The following is a 24,865-nucleotide window of genomic DNA, read 5'->3' as shown; positions in this document are numbered from 1 at the left end:
AAAGAATTGTCTCGTCTGCCATTATTAGAAATGGATGGCTCCCCAGAAAATCAAACACCGTATATTCTCACTCATAGGCGAGTGTTGAACAATGAGAACACATGGACACAGGGAGGGGAGCACTACACACTGGGGTCCGTTGGGGGGAAATGGGGGAGGGACGGGGGGGTGGGGAGGTGGGAAGAGATAGCATGGGGAGAAATGACAGATACAGGTGAGGGGACGGAAGACAGCAAACCACACTGCCATGTGTGTACCTATGCAACAATCTTGCATGTTCTTCACATGTACCCCAAAACCTAAAATGCATTAAAAAAAAAAAAAAAAAAAAAGAAATGGATGGCTCCCTTCCATTCACCCTTGGGCCATATAGTCTTTTATATTTACCCACATATTTACAATTTCCAGTGCTCTCGTTCCTTCACCTAGATCCAAGTCTGTGTCCAGTGTTGTTTCCCTTCAGCCTGAGGAACTTGTAGCATTTCTTGTGGTGTGGGGCAGCATAGTTACTCCTAGACCTTAATGTTATCTTCACATTTAAATGAAACTCTGCCCCTATTTAGCAGGGCTGCTAAAACTAAGTTATAGTGACATGCAGACTGGAGATCATGTAAGAGTAGAATTCTGTTGCTATTAGACTGAAATTCTTGCATGGCTAGACTTTAGTCTTTATACAATCCAGTATAAAACTGACCGCATAAAGGGGCACACTGTTATCATCGTGCTATTTGTGGTAGGATTCCAGTGTCCCCTCCCATCTCCCACTTTGGTCGGGAAAAAACTGCCACAAGGTAGCAGTTAGTGACCAGTATCTGAAGACCCTTTGATTTATTGATTTACATAATGTGAAAAGTGGTAATTTAATAAGGTTGATTTTGTTTACATTCAGCAGTGAAAGCCCTCATATTCGATGCAGGGGAAATAAGTGAAAGTAGTTGATGTATTATATTGTAGTTCATTCCTTTGATGTTATGAAAGTTCTTTAATATTTTTATTTTTCAGAGTGTTTCAACTATCTATCTAGACGATTCTCTTAATGAGAAATAATGTTCTTTCAGAGCATAAAGCTGACCTTGTTATTTTCAACTTGAAAGCATTTCAATGGCCTCACTGTTGAACAGAGTCAAGTATTCCTGGCTTAGCAAAAGGCATCAAAGGATCCTTCAGTTCATTGCCTTGTGTGTCTGTCCAGCTTTGTGTCCTGCCACTTTTGTGTCGTGTGCTCCAGCAGTCATTCTTAGTGCCATGACCACAGCTTGGCATTTGACACCTCTGAGCCCTTGTCATCTTGTGTTCCCCATTGCCTGGAATTCCTTATTTTTTTTGAGACGGAGTTTCGCTCTTGTTACCCAGGCTGGGGTACAATGGCGCGATCTTGGCTCACCGCAACCTCCGCCTCCTGGGTTCAGGCAATTCTCCTGCCTCAGCCTCCTGAGTAGCTGGGATTACAGGCACGTGCCACCATGCCCAGCTAATTTTTTGTATTTTTAGTAGAGACGGGGTTTCACCATGTTGACCAGGATGGTCTCGATCTCTTGACCTCGTGATCCACCCACCTCGGCCTCCCAAAGTGCTGGGATTACAGGCTTGAGCCACCGCGCCCGGCGGAATTCCTTATTTTAAACTGGTGAAAGCCCTCTTATGTGTTAAAAGCCAGGTTTCACAGCCTTTGTGATATCATCCCTGTTCTTCAGAGTTTATTTTTCCTTTCTCTGCTGCTGTGTTGCCTTATGCATAATTCTGTTATTGAACTTTGCACAAACCAATGTAATTATTTAAATAGAGGTTTGAATCCAACAATAAGTTGGAGCCTCTTTGAGGGCATTGCTTATGTGTTGGCTCTTGATCATGTATTAAGTGTTGAATAAATGATTGAATTACCATATGAAGCCATGTCAGTGAGAGATGGGAATATGCACTTCTTCTAATGACTATAATAAGTAAGCAGAAAAATTCAAAAGTATCATTATCACCCCTTTTGTGTTAATTGGAATGTCTTCTTGGTTTACTTAAGTTTGCAATTTAATGTATTTATGAGGTCTTTTGGTTTTGAAAAACAAAACAATTCACCACCTAATTGAAATAATTGTAAACAAGTTGGAGTTGTCCTAAAGCGTGTTTTCATTTCCACGAGCAGAATCCAACGTGGCGGAGTCTCGATTTTGGAATTATGCCAGACCATCTTGATACATCTGTGTCTTGTTTCGTGGTGAAGATATGGGGTGGAAAGGAGAACATCTACCAGCTATTGATTGAATGGAAAGTCTGTTTGGATGGGCTGAAATACTTGGGTCAGCAGGTAATTTTTAGACTGTGATTTCAAGTAGTTGTCACCTCCAAATTAACCTGTTTAACCTTTCTGTTGATTTTTCTGATTCTACGTTTCTTAGTATAAAGACAGACTCTTGTAACTGTTAAATTACTAAGAGAGACCTTGTGATCATTTACACATGTTATTGTTTCCTTATGTTACTTATGTTGTTATGTTGGAATCATTGCCTAGTTTAAAAAACACCTCTATCTGAAGAAATTTATGAAGACCGATTTGTGTGTGTGTTTAGGAAAGATTGTGCTTTCTCATAGCATTTGGTTTTTCTGTCTTACTGGATATCCTCACCTAGAATCTGAAAATTAAGTTGAAATAAGGAATATCATGTCAAATACCTCTCTTTTGACTAGTAGGGTTGGGTTATTCCAGAAATAAGAGGAGCTACTATTTATTGAGCACAGGATGACACATGCCTGGATTATATGCTGCTACTGGCTCTCCACCTTTGCTGTACCATGACTGATATAGCCAGTTGATTACAGTTCTCTTTTAACTGGGCTCAGAAGTAGCTCCATAATATTTTCTTTCTTCCTTTCTTTTATTTACTTCTTCTTCTTTTTTTTTTTAAAGACAGGGCCTTGCTCTGGTGCCTAGGCTGGAGTGCAGTGGTGCAATCATAGCTCACTGTAGCCTCAAACTCCTGGGTTCAAGTGATCTTTTGTGCCTCAGCCTCAGTCCCTTAATACCTCATGCCTCAGCAAGTAGCTGGGACTACAGGTAGCTGCCACCATGCCCAGCTAATTGAATTTTTTTTTTTTTTTTTTTTTGTAGAGATGGGTATGAATCCATTAAAAATCTGAGACACGTCACAGTTAATTTAGAAAGCTTATTTTGCCAAGATAGGATGCACCTGGGACACTCCCAGGAAGACATGTACTCAAGGTGGTCAGGGCACAGCTTGGTTTTGTATATTTTAAGGAGGCATGAGATATCAGTCAATATATATAAGAAGGACATTGCTTCAGTCTGGAAAGGTGGTACAACTTGAAAAGTAAAAGCAGGAAGACTCGAAGCAGGGAGGGAGCTTCCAGGTAACAGATAGGTGATATATAAAGGGTTGCATTATCTGAGTTTCTGATTAGCCTTTCCAAAGGAGGCAAATCAGATTTGCATCTATCTCTGTGAGCAGAGGGGTGACTTTGAATAGAATGGGAGGCAGATTTTCCCTAAGCAGTTCCCAGCTTGAGTTTTCCCTAATGATTTTGGGGGCCCAAGATGTTTTCTCTTCACATGGGGGTTTTGCTATGTTGCCCAGGCCGGTCGTGACCTCCTAGGCTCAAGCAGTCCTCCTGCCTTGGCCTCCCGAAGTGCTGGGATTACAGGCATGAGCCACCGAACTTGGCCTTCGTAATCCTTTCTAACAGTATTACAGGACAAAACTAGCCATCTGTCAGAATTGCAAATGAAATGAAATGTATTTGCTGTCATCAGATATAGATTATTATAATTAAGGTTTATAGCAACTTTGTGAAGGTTGATATTATTGCCCTTATTTTCCAGGTGAGAAATTGAGCCTCAGAGACTTTAAGAAATGATTCAAGATCACACAGGTGGAGCTAAGATTTAAATTCAGGTCTGGCTGATTTAAAAATTCATTCTAGGCCAGGCTTGGTGGCTCATGCCTGTAATCCCAGCACTTTGGGAGGTCAGGGTGGGTGGATCATGAGGTCAGGAGATTGAGACCATCCTGGCCAACATGGTGAAACCCTGTCTCTACTAAAATACACAAAATTTGCTGGGTGTGGTGGCCAGCACCTGTAGTTTCAACTACTTGGGGAATTGCTTGAACCCGGGAGGTGAAGGTTACAGTGAGCTGAGATCGGGCCACTGCATGCAGCCTGGCAACAGAGCAAGACTCTTGTCTCAAAAAAAGAAAAAAAAAATCATTCTCTTTGTGCTGTACTGCACTGGTATATACATATGGTCCTTGGTAACCCTCCACTCTACCTTGGAATGAATCCCGTTTCTATTTTGTGATATCTATGGTACTACTATTAAAGATAACCATAAAATGTTAGTCATAGATTATCTATAAACATCTTGATGCTTTCTTCACGTTTATTCAATATGTTACTTTCTGAGATGTTTCTTATTAAAGGAACAATTTAATTCTGCGTTTTTTCAGATAAAAATCTGAAAATCCGGGCCAAGTGTGGTGGCTCATGCCTGTAAACCCGGCACTTTGGGATGCTGAGACGGAAGGATCACTTGAGGCCAGGAGTTCGAGACCAGCCTGGCCTACATGGCAAAACTCTTGTCTCCTCTACTAAAAATACAAAAATTAGCCAGGCACAGTGGCACATGCCTGTAATCCCAGCTACTCAGGAAACTGAGGTGGGAGAATTGCTTTAACCCAGGAGACAGAGGTTGCAATGAGCTGTGATCTTGCCACTGTACTCCAGCCTGGGCAACAGAGCGAGACTCTGTCTCAAAAGAAAAAAAAATCTGAAAATCTAACAAAAACCTAAAAATCTCTAGGATCATTTAGCTTACCATACTTTTTATCTTTAAATTTTTTACCTGTAGTCACCATGTTGTACTCTCTTGAACTCATTTCTACTATTTAACTGAAATTTTGTTTCCTTTGACTGGCATCTTCCCAATCCTCCTCCCCTTCATGCAGCTCCTGCTAACTGCCTTTCTACTCTCTACTTCTATGAGTTCAACTTTTTTAGATTCCATAGGCAAGTGAGATCATGCTTTTACCATATTTTTATTTATGTTGTGTCCTATGGCGACCAGAACAATGCATATAATATATATGTTCTTTACATTCTAAACTACAATTTAAACATTAAAAAAAAAAACCTTTTTATTTTTTTCTCTGTTTTAGGAATTATCTTAATTAAAACTTTAAAATTAATAACTTTTGTTTTAGGCTAGGACCTTTGTTTTCTCTTTTGCTACTTGCTACTTGTTGCCTTTAGACTGGCCAACCAGATGCCCACACTGGGGTATATACTCTGTCTATCTTCCCACATGCCATACTTGGCTCTCTGTGGATAGACTCTGATATTAAACAGTTGTTTCTCTTCTATCTGAAACTGTTTACATTCCGTGGAGGGTGGTGTTTCTTAACACTGTGGTTGCAGGGCTCTAGGTCAGAAGGGCTTTTTGGCCACTGAAGATGGGCTTCATCATGTTTTTCAAGTCACACATTCCTTTGGTGGTGATCTTGTTGACATACCCAACTGTGCTTATATCTAACCAGCCCCAATTTCAGAGAGTTGGCGTTCAGGTATCTTTGTATAAAGTTAGTTATACTGGAGTAACACAGACAAAAAGAAAAAAAAAGGAAGGAATGAAAGAAAAGAAAAAGAAACAACATGTTTCTTAAAGTAGATAGGAACTTAAGATCATTGTAGAATGTCAAAACTTATCTATAAAATAGCTGTAACAAGTCACATACTGCTAAAAATAGGATTAAATAGAGTTGCATAGTTTTGGAGGAATGTGAGGCTAAGATGTTTTAGGACAATAGCCAGAATCAGTTAGGTTCATTGATAGATGATATGCTTTCTGCCAGGCATTGTTCTTTGTGTTAAGGATCCAGAGATGTATAGGACAAGGTTCTTAGACCCGGTATACTGATGACTGATGAATACCTTCGTAGACAGTTGTGAGAGTGGTCCAAGGAAGAGATATTTAGACTAGCTTGGATAGAATCAGAGCAGACTGACTTCTGAATAAAGTGTGTGTGTGTTTTTTTTTTAAGTTTGGTTTATTGTGGTACAATTTACATGTCATAAAATTCACCCTCTTAAAAGTGTGCAATTCAGGGAATTTGAAAAATGGATAGTTGAGTAACCACCACCATAATAAATAAAACTACTATGAATATTTAAATATAGATCTTTGTGTTTCTTTTGGGTAAATCTCCAGGAATGGAATTGATGGGTCTAATGGTAAATGTATATTGAAATTTGTAGGCAACTGCCAGTTTTCCAAAGTGACCATAACATCCTCCATTCCCACCAGCAATATATAATAAATAGTTCTTTTGTTTCACATCTTTGTTATTTCACATCACTTGTTATTTTCAGTCTTTTTAATTTTAGCCATTCTAATGGGTTTGAGGTGGTATCTCATTGTAGTTTAATTTGAATTTTCCTCATGACAAAATTAAATTGAGCTTTGTAAGAAAAAAAGTCTATTTGAGATCAGTCTCTCTCTCTCTCTCTCTCTCTCTCTCTCTCTCTCTCTCTCTCTGTCTCTGTCTCTCTCTCTCTCTCTCTCTCACCGTCTCTCTGTGTAAAGTGTTTATTCAGATCCTTTGCTCATTTTTAATTGGGTTTCTTGAATTATTGAGTTGTAAAAGTTCTTTATGTGTTCTGGATATAAATCACTTCTTTATAAGATGTGTTTTCCAAATATTTTTTGCCGGATTGTGGCTTGTCTTTTCATTTTTTAATGTTGGTAGAGTCCACTGTCAGTTTTTGCTATTGTGTTTCATGCTTTTTGTGTCTTATCTTTGCCTAACTCAAGATCACAAAGACTTTTTCCTTTATTTTCTTTTGTAAGCTTTCTTCTAGTTTTAGGTTTTACATTTACATCGATGATCCATTTTGACTTTTCTTTCTTTTTTTTTTTTTCTTGAGACAGAGTTTACTCTTTCACCCAGATCTTGGCTCACTCTAACCTCTGTCCCCCGGGTTCAAGCAGTTCTCCTGCCTCAGCCTCCCCAGTAGCTGGGATTATAGGTGTGCACCACCACACCCAGCTAATTTTTGTACTTTTAGTAGAGACAGGGTTTCACCATGTTGGTCTTGAACCCCTGACCTCAGGTGATCCACCTGCCTCAGCCTCCCAAAGTGTTAGGATTATAGGCTTGAGCCACTGTGCTCCGCCCATTTTAAATTTTCTATATAAAGTGCAAGGTTCATTGTTTTGCAGATGCATGAACGATTGTTCCTGTACTCTTTGTTGCAAAGGCTATTATTTCTCCATTGAATTACCTTGTCATCTTTGTTGAAAATCAATAGTTGAGAATCATTAGTGTGGTTCTGATTCTGGACTCTCTGTTCTATTTCATAGATCTGTATTTCTGACCTAATGCCAATACCAAATTGTCCTGATTACTGTAGTTTTTTTTTTTTTTTTTTTTTTTTGACACGGAGTTTCGCTCTTGTTACCCAGGCTGGAGTGCAATGGCGTGATCTCGGCTCACCGCAACCTCCCCCTCCTGGGCTCAGGCAATTCTCCAGCCTCAGCCTCCTAAGTAGCTGGGATTACAGGCATGCGCCACCACGCCCAGCTAGTTTTTTGTATTTTTAGTAGAGACAGGGTTTCACCATGTTGACCAGGATGATCTCGATCTCTTGACCTCGTGATCCACCCACCTCGGCCTCCCAAAGTGCTGGGATTACAGGCTTGAGCCACCGCGCCCGGCCTTACTGTAGTTTTAAAAGGTGTCTAGAATTCAGTCAATGAGTTCTCCAACTTTGTTCTTCTTTCAGAAATTTTCTGGCTATTCTAGGCCTCTGGCCTTTCCATATACACTTTACAATCAGTTTGTCAATTTTTATAAAAATCCCGGGATTTTGATAGATGTTGAATCTAAGAAAATTTGGGGAGAATTGATATCTTAATAATATTGAGTCTTTCAGTCTACAGATATGATATATCTCTCCATTTATAAAAATTTTCTTTGGTTTCATGCATCAGTGTTTTGTAGTTTTCAGCATACACATCTTACACATATTTTGTTAGAGTTGTACTTATAGATTTTTTTCTTTTTTTTTCACCCGAAGTAGATGCACCTTATAGATTTTTACGCTAATTTAAATGGTATTTCTTTTTTTTTTTCATTTTAAGATATCAACTGGCGTGTATTTCTTTTTTAATATTTCTATTTTCAATTTTTTTTGCTAGTACATGTAGAAATGTGTATCTCTGTATTGAGCTTGTATTCTAAAACCTTGCCAAACTAAAAATGAAGTCTAGTACTTTTTTTTGGTAGATTCCTTTTGTAGATTGCTTATATGGGTTATGTAGCATCCTAACTTGTGTGTTTTGGAAGAAATTCTTGTGCTTAGTTTAAGTGGTTAAAACTTTGTATTAATAACAGCAGATTAAAAACAGCAATTGTGTACTCCTTCAGTATTTGAGTATTTCTATTATTTTATTTTATTTTTTATTTTGTGTGTGTGTTTGGCTATCTTTTTACATACATACAATGACCTGGAGCTTTTTAAGATCATGTGAACAAGTATTGTTGTCTTCCTCAGTATTTAAGTAAGAAAATAGAAGCTCAGAAAGATTGAGTGATTTGCCAAAGATCAGACAGTGTTTGGTGGATTTACGCTATTAGCTGTTTCATTCTTTAGACTGTATTTATTATTCATTTCACGAATTCTAGCAGCTATCTTAAAAAGTATGCTGTTTTTTGGACGGGCATAGTGGCTCACACCTGTAATCCCAGCACTTTGGGAGGCTGAGGCGGGCAGATCACAAGGTCAGGAGTTTGAGACCAGCCTGACCAACATGATGAAACCCCATCTCTACTAAAAATACAAAAAATAGCCGGGCGTGGTGGTGTGCACCCTGTAGTTCCAGCTACTCATGAGGCTGAGGCGGGAGAATCTCTTGAACATGAGAGGCGGAGGTTGCAGTGAGCCGAGATTACACCACTGCACTCTAGCCTGGGCCACAGAGTGAGACTCCATCTCAAAAAAAAAAAAAAAAAAAAGGTATGCTGTTTCTCATAAATATATCAAAATCAAAATAAATGCGAGATTGTGGTTAGATTAATAGAGTTCTAAGTTCTATGGTTTCCATGTTAGGATTCTTTTTTTTGTTTTTGTTTTTTGAGACAGAATTTTTACTCTTTTTCCCCAGGCTGGAGGGCAGCGGTGCAGTCTTGGCTCACTGCAACCTCCGCCTCCTGGGTTCAAGCAATTCTCCTGCCTCGGCCTCCTGAGTAGGTGGGATTACAGGCACATGTCACCACGCCCAGCTAATTTTTTGGATTTTTAGTGGAGATGGAGTTTCATCCATGTTGGGTGAGGCTGGTCTTGAACATGACCTCAGATGATCCGCCCACCTCGGCCTCCCAAATTGCAGGGATTACAGGTGTGAGCCACTGTGACCGGCCCCATATTAGGATTCTAACACAATTATTGTTAGGTCATTAACCTATAATTGATAAAGGATAGTACACATCACACTTATTAGCATAATTTAACAGTTCTGAAATGTTCACAGTAGTGTGCAATATGATATAGCCTGTTCTGTTAAGCATGTTTATTTAACAAAGGAATCTTTCTGAGCTTTATGGTTGCATGATTCCTAATACATTATTAGATTTTTTTTTATCAATGTTTTTTACGTCTAATTTCCAAAAATACTTTCACATCTTATTATCTCATTCTGTTTCTATGACACTCCTGCACTCTAGGGCAGGGAGTGTTTTATGGTTTTTGGTTGATGAAGGAATTAAAGTATACACCATTAACCTTGATAAACTATTATATGTTGGGTAGAGTGTGGGGTACCAGGGCTATAAAACAAGCTAGAGTTCCCTTCTCTGAAGAGCTCCTGATGAAACAGTTAAAGTTGGGATTAGAACTCAGGTTACTTACTTTTTAGGCCCATGTATTTCAAGTACTAGTACTATATTGTCTCTTATTTTCAAGAAACTAATTTAATGCCCATCTTCATGAAGTTTATACTGTGAGAACTTTATAACTAATATATTTCCCCCAGGTATATATGTGAAAAAGTGTTTTATGTTTATAAAGTTTCAGGATCCGTCTAATCTCGAGACTGCTTTCCTAATGTTTTCTCTTTTCTAAGATGAAAAACTCCTTGAGATTGATTTACAGTTTTTATTATAATTTTATGATTGCAGACTCATCTTTTGGTATAGTATTCAGTTCAGTAAATGATGCAGGTGTCAGGGAGTATGTGATTAATTTTGCTTTGGTGATAGGGGTAGTAGATATGTAAGTCAGGAAATATTCAAGGGAATCTTCTGTTGCTGGCTTTGACTGTTTTCCATCTCTAGTTAGAGAAAGGAGAGATTTTGTTCTGGTAGTCCTTCTGGTCTTTCCTCCACTTGAACTTTCACTTAAAATATTCACAGCAGAAGAATTTTTTTTTTTGGCCACAACTCTTTCTGATGAACTAACTAAATCTATTTATATATTTCATAGTTGGGCACTTTATGCTATTTTGAATTTTTTAAAAAATCTCAGTTCCTTAATTTTTTTTTTTTTGGAGACGGAGTCTCGCTCTGTTGCCCAGGCTGGAGTACAGTGGTGCGATCTTGGCTCACTGCAACCTCCGCCTCTTGAGTTCAAGCTATTCTTCTGCCTCATTCAGCCTTCCTAGTAGCTGGAATTATATGTGTGTACTGCCACATCCAGCTAATTTTTTTTTTTTTTTTTTTTTTTTTTTTTTTTTTTTTTTGAGACAAGGTCTTGCTTGGTCGCCTAGGCTGGAGGGCAGTGGCACAATCTGGGTCCACTGAAAACTCCTCCTCCTGGGTTCGAGGGATTCTCCTGCCTCAGCCTCCAGAGTAGCTGGGACTACAGGCATCCACCACCATGCCTGGATAGTTTTTGAGTTTCACCATGTTGGCCAGGCTGGTCAGGAACTCCTGACCTCAAATGATCTGACGCCTTGGCCTCCTAAAGTGCTGGGATTACAGGTGTAAGCCATGGCACCTGGCCCAATTTTTGTATTTTTAGTAGAGATGGAGTTTCACCATCTTGGCCAGGCTGGTCTTGAATTCCTGACCACAAGTGATTCTCCCATCTTGGCCTCCCAGAGTGCTTACATTACAGGCGTGAGCCACCGTGCCTGGCTTCAGTTCCTTAATTTTTAGTTTTATTCCTCCCACCTTTTAAGTAAAGTTTACTTTTTGATGCACTGACTGAAGCTCACCTCATCTGAAAGAGAGTGGTTTGCAGACAATAATTAAATAAACATTTAAGACTTTAGGGATGCCTTTTAAAAAATTGTCTTTTTGAAAATAGAATATATTAATCTTTTATGTTTGTTCTAGGGCTTCATTTCTTTTCTTCTTTTTAAGATGGGTTTGTGCTCCCTTGCCCATGCTGGCGTGCAATGGCACGATCATAGCTCACTGAAGCCTTGACTGCTCAGGCTGCTCCCACTGCAGCCTCCCGAGTAGCTGTGACCACAGGTGTACACCATCACACCCAGCTAATATTTTTTATTGTTATTATTATTTGTAGAGAAGAGGTCTTGCTATGTTGCCCAGGCTGGTCTTGAACTCCTAAGCTTAAGCTATCTGCCCATCTCTGCCTCCCAAAGTGTTGGGAATATAGGCATGAGCTACTGCACCAGGCCTAGGCTTCATATTTTAAAAAGTATTCCTGGCTGGGTGCGGTGGCTCATGCCTGTAATCCCAGCACTTTGGGAGGCCGAGGCAGGCAGATCGCGAGGTCGGAGATCAAGACCATCCTGGCTAACACGGTGAAACACTGTGTCTACTAAAAATACAAAAAAATTAGCTGGGCGTGGTGGCGTGCGCTTGTAGTCCCAGCCACTTGGGAGTCTGAGGCAGGATAATCACTTGAACCCGGAAGGCAGAGGTTGTAGTGAGCTGAGATCATGCCACTGTACTCCAGCCTGGGCAACAGAGCAAGACTCTGACTCAAAAAAAAAAGTATTAGACTTACTACATTATGTTTTCTTTGAGGTCAGAGAGTGTATAATATGCCTCTGAATGCCCTGTTGTTCAGCAATAGCCATTCTGCAACAATCTTAAGAAATGTTTTTGGAAAATGTGTGAATGATGATGCCTATGATCACATGTGATAGTTTTGCAAGGCCTTTGACTAAAGCAGGAAATGCGGAATTGATCACCTCGTCTTTTGAATAGTGATTGGTTTTCTGGTAGTATGTTTAGAAGTAGTTAGCCTGTTTCTCAGTATTGAAGTAGATCTTGTTATAACTGTCATTCTCTAGTTATATTCAAACATGATTGGAATAAAAATAACAAATATTGTATTTTCCTCCTCCCTTAGATTCATGCCCGCAACCAAAATGAAATAATTTTTGGGCTGAATGACGGCTACTATGGTGCTCCATTTGAACATAAGGTAAGAGTTATGAATTCTGTTTAGTGCAGGTGTGCCTTCAGGTGTACAGGTAGATATAACCCTGAAAAGCTCTGTGTAGATAGAATCATGCTTTAAGTTTGTTGTTTAGTGTGGCTTAAGGTGAATGTTTTTTAATGTGAAAACTCATTCTGTAAGGCACATAACCATCCAGTCCATCTTTTCTAAATCCAGATTATATTAATTTTTCTAAAGGAAATCTGGAACTAGCTGTTTTCTCTTATTCTACATAATTCTTTGCAGGTTAAGAAAGGATGGTGAATTTTGATTAACTGCTATACAGTTTTATGAAATGTTTGAGATATCTTTTATAACTTTCAATACATTTAAGAAACTATGAATCAGGTTGTTTTATGGTCAGCATTATCTCTACATCTAAAGGTTATTAGAGAAAGGAAAGGGAAGCGAATTCATATTTACTAAGTACCTACTATCAGTGTTACTGTGCCAGGTGATTCGTGTCCTTTTCCCACTTAATACTAGCCACAAACCAATGCAGTGTGTTTTGTCCTTTCCGTTTTATAGATAATGAAAAAGGTTGTCAGTGATGGCCTTCATAGGTTCATACATCTAGAAAGTATCTAAACTGAGATGTCAGGTTGCCTGCCTCTAAAACCTATGCTTTTTTTATGCTAGTATGGTGTTCTACCTATTAGCCCTGTGCATTATTTGCTCTTAGTGATCATGTTGCTTCATAGCTCTTGGTTATCTGAAATGCTATTGCTTAGAGTACTTCATTCATTCAACAACACTTTATTGAGCGCCTGTTGTATGTCAGTCACTGTACTGTACTCCAAGTGCTGAGAACACAGTGGTGAGCAGATGGATGTTTTTCTGCTGTTGTGGGGTGTATGGAAGAGGCAAACATGGATACAGTAGTCTAGCAGATAAACATGTAAACACAAATGGTGGTGAATGCTATATAAACATGTCATGAGGACCTAACCTATTCTAAGGGCTCAAGAAACGTCTTCTTGGGGACTTGACTTTTAAAGCTACACTCCAGATGATGAACAGAAGTGAGCTGTGTAAAGAAGATAGGGGCTGAATAGAGAAAACATTTCAGGCAGAGGAGGTTAACAGGTTGGAAGACCGTGAAGTGGAAGGGAACATGGTGAGTTTTAGGGACTAAAGGAAGGTCAGAGTGATGAAGGGGGAGTGATACCTGATGAGGCTGGGGAGCTAGGCAGGGACCACAGCACACAGGACTTTTAAAGGATTTTACCCTAAGAACAAGGGGCTGTGTCAAAGGATTTTTAGCAGGGCAGTGATCTAATCAGATTTGCATTTCAATAATTTGATTCTGGCTGCAGTAGAGACTGATTATAGAAGAGGCAGGAGTATCTGTGGGAGGTCAGTAAGGAGGATCTTACAGTATATGAGATAAGAGATGTGATACTTTGAAGCAGGATGACAGTAAAATAGAGAGAAGATAGATTTAAGAAAGTTTTAGTAGGTAAAATCGTTAGGCCTTGCTGATGGTTTGAATTTAAGGTATAAGAAAAAGGAGGTGTCATGGATGACTTTTGGGTTTCTGGCTTAGATGAAGTAACTGGATGGATAAAGGTGCCAGGCACTGAGAAGACTAAGAGATACTGGAAGACCAGGTTTGGTGGGGGCAGATTGTGAGTTGCAATTTGATCCTATGGAGTTTGAGATGCCTTTGAGACATCCATGTGTAGATGGAAGTAGGCATTTGGATATATGAGTCTGAAGTTTAGAGGAGAGAACTGGGTTAGAAATATAAATCTGGGGCCAATGACAAACAGTCATTGAAGTCATGAGTGAGGATAAAATAGACTAGGAATAGGCAGTACTGTAGGAAGAAAGGGGGCTCATGCCTTGAAGACCTCTAGCTTCTAAAGGCCGCATAGCCAAGGGGGCATCAGAAAAGATGACTGAGAAGAAGTGGTCCAAGGAAAAGAGGGCAGTTTTGTGTAGAATCTCAGAGTCCAAAGAAAGAAAGGCTTTTGTTGTTATTGTTGTTATTTCTCTTTTTGCTTTTTTTTTTTTTGAGACAAAGTCTCGCTGTTGTTGCCCAGGCTGTGCAGTGGTGCCATCTTGACTCACCGCAACCTTCGCCTTCCGGGTTCAAGCGATTCTCCTGTCTCAGCCTCCCGAGCAGCTGGGATTACAGGCATGCACCACCATGCCTAGCTTATTTTGTATTTTTAGTAGAGATGTTTTTCCGTGTTGGTCAGGCTGGTCTCGAACTCCTGACCTCAGGTGATCTGCCTGCCTTGGCCTCCCAAAGTGCTGGGAGTACAGGTATAAGCCACCGTGCCCTGCCTTTTGGCTTGTTTTTTAAGAGGAGAGAGTGATCAAATAGGAGGACCAAAAATTGCCCATTGGGTTTAACAAAATGGAATTTATTCAAATGAATTCTTCAAGATTCAGTTCAAACTCTGATAGACATTTTTCTTTCTTTATTTTAAAGCTCTCCTCTTCTAAGTTCCTACAGCAACATGCTGTGTATGCCTTTGACATAAGATATATCACTTTGCAAACAAGGCCTGTCTTCCTTTCTAGTCTGTTAGCTTTTAAAGGACCAATTTCAATAAGTAATATTGAATTCCCAGCATCTGCCACAGTTCTTGGGGTATGCAGTTTGCTTAGTAAAAGTGTTTGTGATTTAATGAAAGAATCGTGGGACTGCTACTGCTGTGTGTGGTTCGTAATATCTCATTGACAGGGTTAGCTGTTCTCATACTGTTGTGTCATGAAGTTCCTCCTGCAACTGGTATAACTCACCTTTTAGGACAATGTCTGGCACATATAATAATAATATTAGTAGCTAAAATCTATTGAGCATTACTGTATATTAAACACTGTATGAACTTCATATCTGTTACTGTATTTAATCCCCAAGAACCTTATAGCCAGATCCTCACAGTTGCTGACCTCACAGTTGTTTGAGACCTTCCTACAAATATATTTGTAAAATGTAAAAGAAATATTCCTTCCTGAAACAAACAAGAAACAAGGCAATAAACATCTCTGGAACAGAAATGGAATAGAAACACAGAGAAGTAGGAAGAAGCAGAAGACTCGGGCCTTCTGACTTCCCTGCCCAGAAGTAGGCAGAAAGATGGGCCCCTTGGGGCAAAATGAGCACTAGATGAGCATGAGAAGCTGAGTGGGGCTCTCCCTATTACAAACGGGGCTGAGAAAAGACAGCTTAGAGAAACTGCAGAAGTTTAATAATAATCCTAAGAGGGGAAATTTGAAAAGCTGCCAGCAAGAAAGGAAATATTACTTACAATTTAGGCGGATAACAGACTTTTCATCAGCAATTGTAGATGCCAGAAGAAATATGTCTTCAGTATGCTATTAATTATTAATGTATTAATTCAGTATTTAGTAAACTTTTAGTCAAGAGTGAGGGTAACTTGAGACCAGCCTGGGCAACATAAGGAAATCCTATCTCTTCAAAAAATTTTAAAAAAAATTAGCCAGGCATGGTACATGCCTGTAGTCCAAGCTCCTTGGGAGGCTGAGGTAGGAGGATTATTAGAGCTAGAAATTCGAGGCTATAGTGAGCTATGATCGCAGCATTGCACTCTAGCCTATGTGACAGAAAAAATAAAGCAAGAGTGAGAGAGAGAGAGAGAGAGAGAGAGCATTTTATTGATTGATTCGCAGAGGGTCTTGCTGTGTTGCCTAGTCCCACCCTAGCTTCTGAGTATCAGGGATTATAGGTGTGAACCACTGCACCTGGCAAGGATAGTTTTAAATTCATAGAGACTTAGAGTTTACTACCCACAGACCCTTTACCCATGCTGAATGATGCAAATAGAAAATGATACCAAAGGGAGGATATAGTATGTACAGTCAGAGATTAATTCACTAATTTAACCATTTGTGTACCCCTTGTATACAAATGGTTAAAACACAGGATATACAAATGGTTAAAACATTAGTGAATTTAATTTCTGACTGTAAGCTAACAAACAGAAATAAATATCTGATAAGCATATGTATTTTAAGGTGAAACAAAGTAGGCCGTTCTTATTCAAAATGCAGTCTGGACCAGTGCTAGTCCAGGAACTGTCTGTCACTAGTCTGTGGTGAGCAGAGTGGAAAAAGTGAGAGTAAAATTTTCCGAACTTCTAGAGCAATTTGACATTATTGAGACTTTTCATTGTATTTTACAAAAGTATCAGTTCACAATGGAATAAAGAAAAAGAAAACCCTACCAGCTGGTGCTTCCCCACACAGAGAGAAAAGCATTGCCCTAGACAACAATAATAGGGTGACAGTGGGTGTTCAAAAGGTTAAGAATCATTGAGGTCACTGATTTGTTTGGAAGGAGGATAAAGATACCAACTTTAGGGTTTGTTAGAAAAAAATATGGTCAAGTGTGCATGTTAAAAATGTAAGGATACCTAAAGTAAAGGCTAAAAACAGAGGGCCGGGTGGCTCACACCTGTAATCCCAGCACTTTGGTCTCGAACTGTGGATCCCAAGTGATCCGCTCGCCTCAGCCTCCCAAAGTGTGGAAATTACAGGCTTGAGCCACTGTGCTCGGACTATAATCCCAGCACTTTGGGAAGCTGAGGTGGGAAGATCACTTGAAGGTAGGAGTTTGAGACCAGCCTGGGAAACAAAGAGAGACCCCTGTGTCTACCGCCCCCGCCCCCCGCAAAAAAAAGCTGAAAAACAGAGATAGTAGATTTCTAATTAGCAGAGGAAAAAAGGGAATAGAAAGAGTATAGAGAGCTTTGTAAACTTGGTAGGAAACAGAAAAGGAAATAAAAGGTAAAAAGAAACGTGTAGTGTGGGGGTAGCATTAAGTCCAAATATATTTGTAATCACACAAAAAATAAATAAAAAATTATGAAAGATATCATATAGGTTTGAAATATTTCGTTTAAAGCTTTAAAATGCTAAAGTAACAAGGCTTTGAGAACAGGATTAAATTTTAAGAATGAGTGTTTTATACAGAAGAGGGAAAGTTATACTTAGAAATCAATGATAGAGCACATTTGAAAGCAACTTTTAATAATGCCTAAAATTTTTGTTGACCAGTTCTTTGGCATTCTTGTTTTTTACATTAGCTGTAACCAGAAACAGTTTTCTATTATTGCTGATGATTATGTTGATGTTAATACTTCATCTATCTACATTCTCTTCATATGTCTTCAAGTCATTATGGATCTAAAAGCTGAAATCACGTTATTTGTTCATAACTTTGCTCTCTTTGTCTGTTTCTCCCAAAGGCGTTATACCTTTCTGTTGAGTTTTTAGGAACCAAAATCTCCTAACTTGAGAATACAATGGATAAGTAGTTCATTTTCACTTCTAGGAGTGTGTTTGGACATTACTTAATATATTGAAATTTTTTTCCCTAAAATAAACACTGTGGATTTTAATCCTTTGTTCACAAACCTCTCCTGGCATTATTAGGGATATATTCTTGCTAATTTTATGTAGCATAATGGTCCTTATTTGTCATACAAATGTGACACTCTTTTTTTTTTTTTAAAGAAAAAAATAGAGATGAAGTCTCACTGTGTTGCCCAGGATGGTCTTGAACTGCTGGGTTCAAACGATCCTCTTACCTCGTTCTCCCAAAATGTTGGGATTACGGCGGTGAGCCACCACACCCAGCCACATACTGCAACCTTAAGTATTTAATAGCAATGCAGACAAAAGAGAAGTTGAATAAGTGATGATGCAGATTTTTATCTTAGTTGTAAAAGTGATTCATGATTTTTTTTTCTGTTAAAAAATATCAAGCCCATTATTAAACTAGGTACTGTGGGATAAAAGTACAAGACATGGATTCACACTTATTTTCTTTGTTGAGGAGATAAGATAGCATATATTCCAGAAGACATCTAGTTTACAAAGGAGTTTAGTTTGAAAAATTGTTTTTCGTGTCAGTTGTTTGTGTCTTGCAGATAATGCAGGCGAGTTTTAGCAGAACCTTAAGTAATTTGAAGAGCATTTCAGGCAGAGGTTTTAATGTTTGGTGACTATTGGGAAGCAACGGAGCTTTGTTATACCTTGATGTTTTGGATGGCGGTTGGTGAGTAAGTCTGGGTGGCCTGGAGAGATTTTGACATGGGTTTTCTAGATGGATTTAACTGCTACGATGGTGATTAGGAGAGGGTGAGAAAAAAAAGGCTGTTGAGCCAGTAAGCTGGAAATCTTCAGATTCCCATTCAGGATTTTGCCTTTAATGTATAAAGGTAAGATTATCTTTGCCTGAATTTCCTTTTGGTGACCACTCTTCTTTTGTGGGACTGCTGACAGCTACTTTGGATGAATACATAGTCCTAATCGTTAGGAATTTGGGTATTGGAGTCAGATTGATGTGAGTTTAATTATAGGCACTCCTGGCAACTACTACTCACTAGGCACTAAATCCTATGATAAAAGGAATTACATCTCTAATGCTTACCATTGTATTAACACTATATCTCTAGCACAGTGCCTGGTGTGTAGCAGGCGTGCAATAAAATTTTGTTAGTGAATGCAGGTGAATGCCTGCTATATTTAGGGCTATCATAGCAATAATTGAGAATAAAAATCTTAAGTAGATGATTTTTGTCCCACCCTGGATTACCTCCAATCTCAACTTTTAGTATTTATTTTTATGTAACTCATAGTGGTATAATTACTGCAACTATTGTACTATTTATTGATAAGGTGCAAAAGCATTAGACCAGTAAGATTTCTTTTCTGACTAGAAGCTATAGCAGTAATATCTTTAGAGTCCAGTAGATGGCAATACTTTCTCATTTTAACGGAAAAAATTAGAGCAGGACTAGAATCCAAGTCAAAAGGAGAAAATCTTTGTGAATGAAAGAAACTCTCAGGATATTGAAATAGCAATTTGGTGACGAATTTCACAGAAATAACCATATAGCTTGATTGTCTCAAGTACATAGGCTGAGATTGAAGATTTAGTTATAACAAGTTGAAAACCTGCACAAATGAAACTTCCTTATTTTGTATTTTTCAGTTTGTTCTGGTACTGTGTTCCTTGAGCAAATCATGTAACATCTCAGTTTTAGGTTCCATATCTCAAAAGTAAGAAAATCCTAATTAGCTGGATAACACTGTAGGGAATATTAGTTATCTAGCCCAATACTCTTATTTTATAGATAAGGTTCAGAGGGCTCATGATCTGTTGAACTTGACATGGCAAGTTAGCTCCGTGCTACGGATGATAACTTAGATGTAGCTATAATTTATTTTATTATTTATTATTATTTTTAAGACAGAGTCTCACTCTGTCACCTGGGCGGCGGTGCAGTGGCGTGATCTTGGCTCACTGCAACCTCTGCTTCCTGAGTTTAGTCGATTATCCTGCCTCAGTCTCCCAAGTAGCTGGGATTGTAGGCATCTGCCATCACACCCAGCTAATTTTTGTATTTTTAGTAGAAATGGGGTTTCACCATGTTGGCCAGGCTGGTCTCAACCTCCTGACCTCAAGTGATCTGCCCACCCCGGCCTCCCAAAGTGTTGGGATTATAGGCATGAGCCACCATGTCCAGCTGCTATAATTTATAGATCTCTGTACATCTATATACTTACCTTCTAGCTCTTTAATCTTTAGAGATTTGCCTATAAGTAATTTCACTCCATCCTTATAACAACCTTAGAGGAAGGTAGGGAAAATAATGATTTTTATTATTTGCTTAAAGGAAATTGAGTCACAGAGAGGCAAAGTGACTTTCTTTCACTCCATGACTTAGTCATTTCTATACAATAAATTGCCCCTTTCTCTTTGCTCCTGAAGCCCCTTTGACATACTGTTAGTAGCTGTTGAATTTTATTCTAATTTTTTGAATTGTATATCTGTCTCTCTTTCTAGAAGTTACAAACTGTATCTTAACTTTGTATCTCTAATACTAGTAGCAGGCATCTAATAGGTATATAGTAAGTACCTACAGAATAAAAATGAATGGCCAAGATATTAGGATGAATTGTGCCTAACCTGGATCAGAACACATTTCCCCCTCTTTGTAAGCATACACTTTCTTCATTATACCATGTCACCTGGGAAGAGGTGATGGGATATAAGATTTTCATCATTTAATTTCTGTGTGAGGTTTCTTCCATCACTTAATTTCACTAACTGTGATTATATACTGTTAGAGATATCTTCTTTAACTTATAGCATCTTAGGGGGGCAAGTAGTAGTAGTGTTTTCATTTTCAGATGAAGATGCTGAAACCCAGACAAGTTAAGAGATTTCCGTGTAGTTAACTTGTAGAACTGAGAAATTAAATGGATGGTTATTTCCTCTTGTTAGTCATATTAATGGATACTAACTTATTTCCAAAGCACCTCCCACATAGTACGCAAGCAGAACATTGTTCAGAAGTAGGGATTAAGCGTCCCAAGTAAAGCCTATGTTTTAACCAGAGAGCTGGATATGGTATATTTCTGTCCAGGTCTTTCAGTACATTATCAAGGAGAAGTTGGAAAATCATTTAAAAAACCCATTCCTATGCATATTCTGTTTAGTTTTCCTCCCCCCGCCCCCCGCCCCCCGCCCCACCCCATTACAAAGTAGAAGAATCAGAGACTGGGCCAACCCTCAGTGGCTGTTAATAATAACTGCTTGCTTTATCATAAAGCATCTAGAGATCTGAGCCCAGATTAAAGCCAGGGTAAAATTTTATTTCTCAACTATTTGAGCTGGTGTGATTCCATACCAACAGTATTATACTAGGTAGGTATAGAGCTTTTATTTTATTTTATTTTGTTTTATTTTTTGAGATGGAGTCTCACACTGTTGTCAGGCTGGAGTGCAATGGCGTGATCTTCGCTCACTGCAACCTCTGCCTCCCAGGTTCAAGTGATTCTCCTGCCTCAGCCTCCTGAGTAGCTGGGACTGCAGGCACGTGTCGCCATGCCCATCTAATTTTTTATATTTTTAGTAGAGCTGGTGTTTCACCATACTGGCCAGGCTGGTCTCGAACTCCTGACCTCGTGATTTGCCCGTCTCAGCCTCCCAAAGTGTTGGGATTACAGGCGTGAGCCACCACGCTCAGCCTATTTTATTTTTTAATGTTTTTCCTATTTCTCCTCTCAGGAATACAGAGCTTTAAAAAACTACCATTACCGGTTTTCATTTACTGAGTGCCTGCTATGAGACACTATTCCAGATAGGTTACGTATTTTTATTTGATCTGTATATAATAGCCCTGTGAGGTAGTTATCCTCATTTTATGAGTGAAGTACCTTAGAAGAAAGCATTAAACTACTGACCCAAGCAAGATTGCATAGGTGGTAAGTAGCAGATCCATGATTGGAGCCCAGGTCTGATTCATTTGAAGACTTATTTTCTTGACCACTATGCTACATGGCTTCTGTACGTTTCTTCCCACTTCATATAGCGTGACAACGTACCAAGGCTCTCCCTTCACTTTAACCAGCACACAAAGCATAACTAGTTGTGCAATGTGGGAATCAAATGAGAGTACACATGCAAACACTTTGAACAGTATCAAAGTGCTTTATTCTACAGATTTGGGTATTTATTATTGTAGAGTGGGCATGCAATGCCCATGAGACCATCAACCCACTGGAGTCTACAAAAGTTCCACACATTAGTCACTATATTTGGCTTCCCTCTGAGTCTTTTTTCCCCTTTTCTCTTGGATCGAGTTAGCTTTTGACAGATGTTTGGAAAATCATCTTATCCCGTAATTCATGTTTATAAATCCTGCTGCTGCAGTGTGGTCCCCATTCTCTCTCTTCATTGAAGCCAGAGAATAATCTGGGAAAATGCCATGTTTCCTGTTATGAATTTGGAGGATCTTGTCTCCTTAGCACAATTTTGGAGCTTTTGAGAACTTTAGTACTGTAAAATTCAAAGCCAAGTATGGTTCTTCATATATAGATGTTTTAGATTCTCGAGAGGTAAACAGAACAGAGCTCGACTTGTTCTCACCAGGGGATTCAGAGAGCTTAAAATTTTGTTTTGTTTAATATTTTAAACACTTGTTTTCACTATTCTTTTTTAGATTTGTAATGAGGGCATTTGAGCCCCCTCACCCCATCCTATAAGTCAATTTCTGTTTAAACTGTTATACAAAACTGGAAATTTTCTCTCACTCTCCTTTTTTCTCTCTCCACAAATGCTAGTTAACATGCTGTCACTGTTGCCTTCTCTTCCTACTCTCCTCTCTTCTCTCACAGTTACAGTAATTTAGGTATACATCCTTTCTTCCTGTTAGGGCATATGCTCCTTTAGGGCTGAGGTTATGCTTTACTCAGTTGTATAGTCTCAGGGTTTAGCATAGACTTTGCTTACTGAATATTTTTCCATGAGTGAATGAAGCCTACTAGGATCACATTGTTCCCATCTCTGTTTTAGGGTAGACTTTTCACTTAAGGGATGGCTACTTCGGCAATGTTACTTCAGTCCTCATGTCATGGAGTAGCATTGAAGGTACTTAGTCGACTTCCTACTTGGAGTGTGTGCCTGTGATTGTGATTATTTTCTGAGCATATTTGAAGTATAAACAAAAACATCATCTCTGTTTACATTTAAAATCATTAATTTTAGTTTCAGGATCTGTATACCTTTGCTAAATAACGTTATTCTTTTTTTTTTTTTTTTGAGACGGAGTTTCGCTCTTGTTACCCAGGCTGGAGTGCAATGGCGCGGTCTCGGCTCACCACAACCTCCGCCTCCTGGGTTCAGGCAATTCTCCTGCCTCAGCCTCCTGAGTATCTGGGATTACAGGCACGCACCACCATGCCCAGCTAATTTTTTGTATTTTTAGTAGAGACGGGGTTTCACCATGTTGACCAGGATGGTCTCGATCTCTTGACCTCGTGATCCACCCGCCTCAGCCTCCCAAAGTGCTGGGATTACAGGCTTGAGCCACTGTGCCCAGCCCGTTATTCTTATTTCTCAGTGTTTCTCCCTGTTTTAAAGGAGAGGAAAAACATCCTCTGTTTTCTCAAACGTTGGGCCAAATCTGCGGGGATGTACTCATTCAGCTCAGGTTAATTGTCTAAGAAGAGGTTTCACCTTCCTCCTTAACAACTTAGCATCTGGGCTGCATCAGATCTCAGAGCCAGGGGTGTCTAAGGCTTGGTGATACTTAACAGAGATATATGCACAGTTTCATTTGGCTTAAACTTCACTGACACCTGAAAGTGTTATTAATGTCCAATTGAACATATCCATCTAGGAACACAGGCTTTCTGTTGACTCATTAGGCAGCTGTAGTCACACAAATAAAGCACTGTATTTTTAAAAAATCTACTCATTACATCTGAAAACGTGGTCAAGTAGTAGGATGAGCCATTTTTTTCCCTTGCCTATCAAGATTTCTATTTTACCTAGGTTAAGTAGAAGAAGACTACTTTCAAAGCTCACTTACGGTTTCATGAATAAATATAGAACACTGACAAGTCCTGCTGGGAAAAGCTTTCCTCCCAGATAGACACCTCCAGTCTAGATTTCCACGTACCTAGACATGTGTCAATTTGCCTGGGTGTTTCAGAGATACACATGCTCTCCATAGCTCAAGCTGAGTTCAGTTCCCCTTCCCCTCTCACAACTCTTCCTCTGTGTTTCTTAGTAAAGTGAATGGTACCACGATCCACCTACTTTCTCAAGTCAGAACACAGAGTTGTCCTGAGTCCCTTCTTCTGTGCTTCAGTCACTACTGATGGTGGCTGCTAAATATCTACCTTTTTCCTGGTTCTTGACATTATAGCCAGATTTATCTTTCAAAAATGCTGATCGTGTTCTTCCTTTATTCAAATCTTGTCAGCAGTATTTGTCCTCAGTAATTAATGGCTTATGAGGTCTTGCTATTCCTTATTTCTAAACACTCCATCCTTAACACTCTTAGGCTAAGATTTGTTCACATCAGTTTTAGCTAAGGCCCCATTTCCATAGGAAGGTTTTTCTGTGATGTACCTCTTAAATCCGATGTGAATATATTCCTTTTATATGCTTCCATAGCACCTGTATTATATTTCCCTCGTCACTGACCCTTATCCTGTTATATTCTGATTGACCATTTGCTTATGTTTCTTACCTGCTACACTGTTTACTGTGCGAGGGTAGGGACAGCATGTTTTCAACAGTTGATCCCTACTACTTAGCACTGTTTCTGACATATAATAATAATCCAGTAAATACTTGTCAGATTAGTGAAGGAAGCTTCTGTAGCAGCAGATCATTAGAAATTCTGCTGGAATACACCACTTGGTTGTCAGCAGCATAGCTCAGCAGTCCCCAACCTTTTTGGCACCGGGAATCAGTTTCGTGGAAGACAAGTTTTTCCACAGATGGGAGTGGGGATGGTTTCAGGGTGAAACTGTTCCACTTCAGATCATTAGGCTTTAGTTAGATTTTCATAAGGAGTATACACCCTAGATCCTTTGCATGTACACTTTACAGTAGAGTTCAAGCTCCCATGAGAATCTAATGGCGTCGCTGATCTGACAGGAGGTGGAGCTC

At 39.2% G+C, this 24,865-nt stretch overlaps 1 protein-coding gene across 3 annotated transcripts in view; it reads left to right on the top strand.

Moving 5' to 3' along the window:
* The window catches only part of UVRAG (UV radiation resistance associated), a 302,584-nt gene that overhangs the window by 60,359 nt on the left and 217,360 nt on the right, over positions 1-24,865 (top strand). For 2 of the 3 annotated variants that reach the window (XM_074400911.1, XM_003923486.4), the window contains exons 4-5: positions 2,138-2,299; positions 12,325-12,399. In XM_074400911.1, coding sequence (XP_074257012.1) covers positions 2,138-2,299; positions 12,325-12,399 — 237 coding nt within the window. Of the gene's footprint in view, positions 1-2,134; positions 2,300-12,324; positions 12,400-24,865 lie in introns of all 3 variants that reach the window. The other variant, XM_010334331.3, reaches the window with a different exon arrangement.

The sequence above is a fragment of the Saimiri boliviensis genome, chromosome 6, assembly GCF_048565385.1.
Source record: "Saimiri boliviensis isolate mSaiBol1 chromosome 6, mSaiBol1.pri, whole genome shotgun sequence".
NCBI classification, from domain to species: Eukaryota; Metazoa; Chordata; class Mammalia; order Primates; family Cebidae; genus Saimiri; species Saimiri boliviensis.
Note: the sequence above shows the minus strand (reverse complement) of the source record. Positions and strands in the feature narration are given on the sequence as shown.